Raw genomic sequence first — 8,011 nt, 5'->3', positions numbered from 1 at the left:
CCAGGCCAGTCACCCAATCGTGAATCAGGGTCCTGTTGCCTGATGTGTTTATACATATAAATACTACAAGGTTAACTAGCCCCAGCTCCTGACTCAAATCTCTACACGTCAGTTCTGGCCTTATCATCCCCAGGAATGCCATGCCCTGGGGACACGAGGTTGACACACTGCACCCCAATAGCACTACTTAGCAGACAGAAAGCCTCTTTCCACATTTCTCCGCACCCCAGCACCCAGAGGCCCTTTCTTGATCAGCCTTAATATCAACTCATTCCAAAACACTGGCTGTTTTTCAGATTGCCCTTTGAGCCCTTCCAGACATCCCCTAAAAGCCTGGGGAAAGGGAGACCCTTGTTTGAAAAGGCTGGGGTGACTATGGGTGCTTCTGCCCTCTGTGGAGTTCCCATTCCCAGATTCTCAAAACTCCCCAAGTTGGCAGAACTGAGGCCTGCTAAGTCCAGGGCAGGGGTGAATCACTCCCCAGGTGGTCAAACCTGAGTCTAAAGCACATCCACAGATTTGACTTTACCAAGAGTTAGGCTGTAGGTGGGCAGCTGCCGGGCTGGTCTTTTGGCAAGGTGAGAGAGTACCAGCTTGGCCACATGTTGATGCTCCTCCCAGATGCTAATCTTTTTATTCCAAAGCAAGAGAGACTCCAGAGCATTACATAACATTATATAACGCGACCGTGCACCCTTCCCTTCGGAGACAATTGGGAACTGTTTGCTTCTCAAGAACTTAATTGCAGATTTCCTTCTTATGGCCCGAGGTGGAGGCATTCCCAGGGGGCAGATCAGAGGACCACAGCCTGAGGTCCGTCCTCAGCTTCCATCAGGAGCGAAGTCAAATACTCTAGTTCCAGATTCACTCGACAATGTGAAGGGGGAAATGCGGCGTGACTTTAAATGCTTTCCGATTTAATCGCCTTGCATATTTATATATTTTCTTGCTTCCCAAAGCTCTTCCCAAAGCTGATCCCGCAATTTTGAGAATCTAGCCACCCTACCAAGAAGTCTGAAATCCCAGTTCATGACGTCAACCAAAAAGGGATAGTACCTTGTGTTGACTCAGCTCAGATTATAAAATCCTATGGGTACCAGAGTACAAACGCGGGTGTTAAGGTGTTGGTACTGGAGTCAAAAAGTCTGAAGCGTCATTCTCTGAGTTCTTTCTACGCGGGGTGGGGGTTGGGGGTGGGGCGGTGTCATTTACTCCGGACTTAATGTTGCCCTAAACTTCTCCTTTATACTCAGAACTCATCGCATCCTTTTCCTTAGCTGGGATTGGGAACTGTGTGTGTCCAACTGGTCCTTGGCGTTGGCAGTTACAGCCACAAACCTTCCCTTCCTTTCCCCATCTACTGCACTTGAGGGAGAGAGAGCACAGCTCTGCGCGAGAACAGCGCCCAGAGAGCCTTTCTGACAGATGCGCGCTCTGCTCCAGCAACCCGCCTGGCTGCAAAGTTTCCTCTAATAACTAACACCCACTTCCTATTCCCCAAGCTGTCATTCTGGCCGGGTCCCCTCGCGATCAGGGAAGAGCCAGGCTGCCTGATGGCAGAACCAGTCTCACAGCTAAATTCTCCAATCCCAGCAGATAGGCTGTCCAAGGCATCTCCAGAACGCCAGCAAGTTTCCCTTCTAGCTACCAGGAACCATGCACTAGAGGTAGAAAGGCGAGGGCGCTACGGGGCGCCGAAGGGAAACCGGCGCTCTTGCGGGAGCGGCAAAATGAGAGCTGGGTGCTAGGGCAAGCGGACACCACTTGGGCGGTGGGGGTGGGCACAGGAGGCGGCGGGGCACCGCAGAGGGCGCAGCAGACCAGACTCTGGAAGAAGCCTGAGCAGGAAAGGGCGCGCTCGCTGCAGCCCGTGGGTGCCGGCTGCGTAGTCCACCCGCAATCTTTGGAGCCTTTCAATCGCGGTAGGAGGGGGTGCTGGGTGTTGGGGGTGGGGACACCATTGTTCGGGGGCGTGCCTTGGCGACGATTGGCTGCGGGAGCCTGACGCGCGGCCCCGGGGGCTGGCTGGGGGGTAGGGAGCGAGGTGGGGGAGGTGCTGGGTGTTGGAGCCGCCGGCCCCGCGCGCTCAGAAACATGCTGAGGTCCCGGCGGCTCTTCCAGCAGCGACAGCGGCTCCAGCAGCAGCGGCGGCGGCGGCGGCGGCGACAGCGCTCGGCTACGGAGGAGAAGGCGCCCGGCGTCCATGCCTCCGGCCCCAAGCCGCGGCTGCCCTGACCTGGCCGCGACCTCCCCGCGCGGGCCCCGCAGCCCCGGCTCCTGGGGTGCTTCCCAGGCGCGGCCCAGCCCCGCCACACCCCCCGCCCCCGGCCTCCGCAGCTCGGCATGGGCGCGGGGGCGCTCGCCCTGGGCGCCTCCGAACCCTGCAACCTGTCGTCGGCCGCGCCGCTGCCCGACGGCGCGGCCACCGCGGCACGACTGCTGGTGCTCGCGTCGCCTCCCGCCTCGCTGCTGCCTCCAGCCAGCGAGGGCTCAGCGCCGCTGTCGCAGCAGTGGACCGCGGGTATGGGCCTACTCCTTGCGCTCATCGTGCTACTCATCGTAGTGGGCAACGTGTTGGTGATCGTGGCCATAGCCAAGACCCCGCGGCTGCAGACGCTCACCAACCTCTTCATCATGTCCCTGGCCAGCGCCGATCTGGTCATGGGACTGCTGGTGGTGCCTTTCGGGGCCACCATTGTGGTGTGGGGCCGCTGGGAGTACGGCTCCTTCTTCTGTGAGCTCTGGACTTCGGTAGACGTGCTATGTGTGACGGCCAGCATCGAGACCCTGTGTGTCATCGCCCTGGACCGCTACCTCGCCATCACGTCGCCCTTTCGGTACCAGAGCCTGCTGACGCGCGCGCGAGCGCGGGCCCTCGTGTGCACAGTGTGGGCCATCTCCGCGCTGGTGTCCTTCCTGCCCATCCTCATGCACTGGTGGCGGGCCGAGAGCGACGAAGCGCGCCGCTGCTACAACGACCCCAAGTGCTGCGATTTCGTCACCAACCGGGCCTACGCCATCGCCTCGTCCGTCGTCTCCTTCTACGTGCCCCTGTGCATCATGGCCTTCGTGTACCTCCGGGTGTTCCGCGAGGCCCAGAAACAGGTGAAGAAGATCGACAGCTGCGAGCGCCGCTTCCTCAGCGGCCCGCCCCGGCCGCCCTCGCCGGCGCCCTCGCCATCACCAGGGCCACCGCGCCCCGCAGACTCGCTGGCCAACGGGCGCTCCAGCAAGCGGCGGCCGTCGCGCCTCGTGGCTCTGCGAGAGCAGAAGGCGCTCAAGACACTGGGCATCATCATGGGTGTGTTCACGCTCTGCTGGCTGCCCTTCTTCCTGGCCAACGTGGTGAAAGCTTTCCACCGCGACCTGGTGCCGGATCGCCTCTTCGTCTTCTTCAACTGGCTGGGTTACGCCAACTCGGCCTTCAACCCCATCATCTACTGCCGCAGCCCCGACTTCCGCAAGGCTTTCCAGCGCCTGCTTTGCTGCGCGCGCCGGGCCGCCTGCAGACGCCGCGCAGCCCACGGGGACCGGCCGCGCGCCTCGGGCTGCCTGGTGAGAGCTGGGCCGCCGCCGTCCCCCGGGGCTCCTTCGGACGACGACGACGATGACGCCGGGGCCACCCCACCCGCGCGCCTGTTGGAGCCCTGGGCCGGCTGCAACGGCGGGACGACCACTGTGGACAGCGATTCGAGCCTGGACGAGCCGGGACGCCAGGGCTTCTCCTCCGAGTCCAAGGTGTAGAGGGCCAGGCTCTCCGGGCGCACGGACGCCGCTCCCCATAGTCCCGGGCTGGACACGGGCTCTGCATCCCTAGAGGAAGAGAGCCCGCCTGGGCGCCCCTGAGCCGCTCCCCAGGGGAGAGAGGAGATTTCTGTTTACTCAAGACCGAAAGCAGGTGAATGCGAAGCCCACAGATCTTTTGAATCATCCGAGACGTACAGAAAAGCCCCGGACCGAGCGTTGCGCAAAAAGGAAAGTTTGGGAGTAGTTGGGAGAGTGTGGCTTAGTGTGGCTTACTGGCTTGTCTTGAGTTCCTTTCTCTCTGAGGTTCGGCCTTTCGTGTGTTTAATGCACCTTTAGGCACCCCCCCCCGTGGGTTTTGACACTTTCTGCAAGGACCCGAGTGGAAACTAGGAGGGGAGGGGAAGGGGGAGGGTGGAGTCTATCACCTGGCCTTCTGGCTTCACACCTAGGAACCTAAGTGTTCAGCTCTGGTTTGGGGTGGGGGCAGGGGCGGTGATAATTAGCCAGGAAGTGTTTCCTTTTGCTTTCTAAAGAAATTGCATATTAATTCCGGAGTATTGGTGTCTCCTTAAAGCAAAGGGGGGAAAGGTGGATGAGAAACAGACCAATCTGGTTTCGAGAAACTATTTGTGGAACACGGTTCACCTTGCTTTCTCCTGGAGGGCAAACCCTGTCCCCTGCGCGCCTCGGTGGTCCTGCTGTGGGTCCTCTACCTCACTCTGTGCATATTGCACAGCAAGATAGAAAGACTTGTTTATATTAAACAGCTTATTTATGTATCAATATTAGTTGGAAGGACCAGGCGCTGAGTCTCTCTCTGTGACATGTGATTCTGTCAACTAAAGATAGGACAGAACAAAAGGAAACAGTTGGGATTATTGCACATGTGGCTAAAAACAAAGATGACAAAAAAGAAGGCAGTGGTTGAAAGGCCATTTTGCACAGTGTTAGACATTGTAAAATCCATAGAAGTTGTTAACTTGCACAAAAAAAAATTAAATATTTTTAATGGGACAGGGAGGTGGGCAGATCTTTAAAATGCTAAAAAATAAAATTCAAACTCAGTTTCTCTTGTCTATTATGTTATTGAGTTGACGATTTATTGGGAAATCACTTTTTATACTCTTATCATGGTACTGTAACTGTATCCATATTATAAATATTATTATCTTACGTATTTTTATTATAATTTTTTAATGTCCAAGTGCCCACGTGAATCTGCTGGTAAAATTTAGCATTCGTGTGTATATTCTATCTCTTCTTGTGTGTGTGACCAAGTATTTATACTCTGGTGCGACTAAGTACCATGTGGGGAATTGGTCCATGTGCAATAAAGCAGCAGTGCAGCGCAACCGAGGTTATGTGCCGTGTGTCTGTCTGTAAGGGGTCCGTGATGACAGAAGAGACTGAGTGTCTGCTTCAAAGCACAGACTGGCAGCCTTTTAATGTTTCTTCATGACTCAATCGCAGAGCAAAATGCCTCTAAACCAAATAAGGCGGTCACCAACAGAGAGCCCCAGATCTGCCCTAAATTTTCACAGCCGGATTCAAGGTATTCCAGACAACTTAGGCACCCTCAAGAGCCCATCTGCTGCACTGGATGGAAGAAGGGATTGTGGTATCTTCTGCCAAGGAGAGCCAAAAAGCGTGCTGGAGCCAGGTAACTCAGGAGCAACTTCTCACAGAAAAACAGACCACAGACCGGAAGGAAGGAGTGACCCATTGGACGATGTCACCCACTTGAAATACGGTGAGTGGCTTCCACAGTTTATGTTTGTGTCCCCATCGAAAACCACGGTGGGCTCCCAGTTCTCCAGTGGCTGCTTAGGATGGGGGGAAAAGTTGGTGCTTAAGCAAAGATGTATAAAAGGGCTCCTGAAGTAATTATTATCTCTCTCGCAGAAGTACCTAGATCCTTTTCAGCAGAAGTTCTGGGTGGGCAGGAAAGGCAAACCTCCTAACTTCCATTTAACTTCCTAACAGAGTTATAACACCCGAATGGAAAGAGGTCTTTTTGTTTTTTGTTTTGTTTGTTTTGTTTTGCTTTTCTTCATTAAAATCAGTTCCCCAGGAAGAGTATAGTAAAATTCCATCCTGAGATTAATTGTACATTCCCCAAATCTGTTTGTTCAATATGTCTAAACAAGCCTCCCATTTCTCGACTGAGCCGTAACGTAACCAGAATGGAAAGTATACGGTTTGGGTTCAGGCTCCACTCTAAGATGGACAGACAGCTTCTTCCAGGCAAAGGCAGGACTCCCCATCCTTTCTCCCAATGCCTGTGTGCAAGCTCAGGGACATTTGAGAACAGTGCTGGTCTTTAGAACCCTGTGGAAGGAAGGCTGAATGAACAGCAGCCCTGTCAACAAAGGCTTGTCACAGGTTCACCCCATCTTTCCAGAAAAAGAAAGTAGGAACTGAATAAGGAAAGAAAGAGGAAGGGGGGGGACCGGGAGAAAATTTTGAATGATAATACCTAAACTTATTTTGGAAAATGTAAATCCATCTCAGGATAAAACAGTACTGGACGTTCTGTAGGAACTGAAGTTCATTTTGGCATCACTGCCCCCCCAAAGTATACACATGCGTTTTGGTGGAGGGCTTTTCATTCATAACATTAAAGCGTGGTCTCCTCTGAAGTACCCAGTTAATGCCCTGCTGTCTACATGGGTATCCCCACCCTAAACATGGGTGCGGGTCTGCAAGCCTCAGCTCTGAATATCATGAATGCTCTTTCAACTCTCAGAACACACCGTACAATAACTGCTGGGCAGACGCGTTCTGTCTCTTTACTGAACTAGAGGAAGTCACTCTGCAGGGGGATCTGTTTACGTGGGCTTGCAGGAGACAAGGAAAGACTCCTGTGCGATCCTCCAAACAGGCACCACAGATATTCACAGGTAGGCTGCGTCCGAGATTCTGAACATGCAGGAAAACTACCTTGGGCTGTTATTTAGGAGAAGAGCTGTGTGTTGTAGGACTGGTGGGAAATGGTTTGCCAATCCCAAAAGTTACAGTCGCCGGTTCTTGTGTTAGCTGCTGAAACAGTATTGCAGAGATGGGAGGGAAAAGGGCGGTGTACATGCGGGAACAGCCTTACCCTTGAATCTGCGCACATCAAGTCGCCAAAGGCATCTACCTTAATATCAGTGGAAGTGGGCCCTGCCGGGTTTTGGAGTAATGGGGAAATCGGAATGTGGGGGGGGGGATATATACACCCTACCCCGAGGGCAGCAATGGGAGACTATGGGATACTATGTAAGATGGCCCTTCAGGAGCTTGCCGCTTCTCAGCTTGGCCCGTTGAGTTTATTTTTCTGTTCTGTGCTTTCCTTGGAATCGGGATTATTAATAAGTTCTAAGTGTCTATTGGGAAACCTTTTCCTGGGTAAGCGCATTTCCCTCAACTTCTTTAAATTCCACATTGTGTTGGATTGCTGACTTCCTCTGACATTATGTAAGATTGCTAGGTAGAAAATCCTGCGCTCCTGCCCTGTGCCCGAGGAGCCCGGAGAACTGAGTTCCCAGCAGCAGCTTCTGAGGAAGCATCTAGGGGGGACCTTAGTCTAGAACTTGCCTTGCTAATTGTAACAGACGCCTTCTGCATGTCTCTAACAAAGCTGGACCGTGTGTTCTTAGGGGGAGGGGGGATCAAACTTAGGAGTAGCTCGAGTTAACTGCATTGGCACAGATAATGTGGTTTTATTTGTACGTTTCTGGCTCGATGTGCTGAGAAACACTAATTCTTTTGGCCCTCTGCCAATTTTCTACTAATCAAAATGGAGAAGATATGCAGTGTTTGGATTATACCTAAAAATAGCTCCCTGCAGGCACATCAGCAAATGGAATTAATTTCTCCTTCTTCCCCGCCACTCACACTCTCCATGTTAGTTGAATTCCCATCTAGAATATTGCTTCTGAGTCTCATAATTTTTGAATCTCTATATCCCGAGTCGTTTTTGCTCTGCTGTGGTGAGCCATCGGACCGCTTCCCAGAGGATAACCATCTCTGGAGACACCCACTTTAACCTGATATCATTTAGAGCTATCAGCTCCTAAAACATAATCCTGGTGGCACTATCATTATTATTATTATTATTATTATTATTATTATTATTATTATTATTAAATACTGTGTAGATTAGCTTCTGCACCAGCAGTTCTTTTACCTTTACTTGGGAGGAGGACAGTCTCGGTCAATTGGACTTGGCTATAGGGGAGTTTGAGAAGCTTCCGAATGCCGTTCCTCTGACAGCCTGAAAAGC

At 53.0% G+C, this 8,011-nt stretch overlaps 1 protein-coding gene across 1 annotated transcript; it reads left to right on the top strand.

Annotated features, from left to right (window-relative positions):
• The first annotated feature begins 2,084 nt into the window (after positions 1–2,084).
• Adrb1 (adrenoceptor beta 1) lies at positions 2,085–5,103 on the top strand. The gene has a single exon (XM_032892261.1). It carries the CDS (start codon positions 2,344–2,346, stop codon positions 3,742–3,744), a length of 1,401 nt encoding a protein of 466 aa, XP_032748152.1. The 5' UTR covers positions 2,085–2,343; the 3' UTR covers positions 3,745–5,103.
• Positions 5,104–8,011: the final 2,908 nt, after the last annotated feature.

Source organism: Rattus rattus, chromosome 2 (assembly GCF_011064425.1).
Source record: "Rattus rattus isolate New Zealand chromosome 2, Rrattus_CSIRO_v1, whole genome shotgun sequence".
Lineage (NCBI taxonomy): Eukaryota > Metazoa > Chordata > Mammalia > Rodentia > Muridae > Rattus > Rattus rattus.
The sequence above is the reverse complement of the archived record's forward strand: the minus strand, read 5'-3'. Positions and strand labels throughout refer to the sequence as shown.

What these genes read in the sequence shown, in the direction of transcription:
- Adrb1 (XM_032892261.1), top strand. Translation starts at nt 2,344, where the DNA reads ATGGGCGCGGGGGCGCTCGCCCTGGGCGCCTCCGAACCCTGCAACCTG.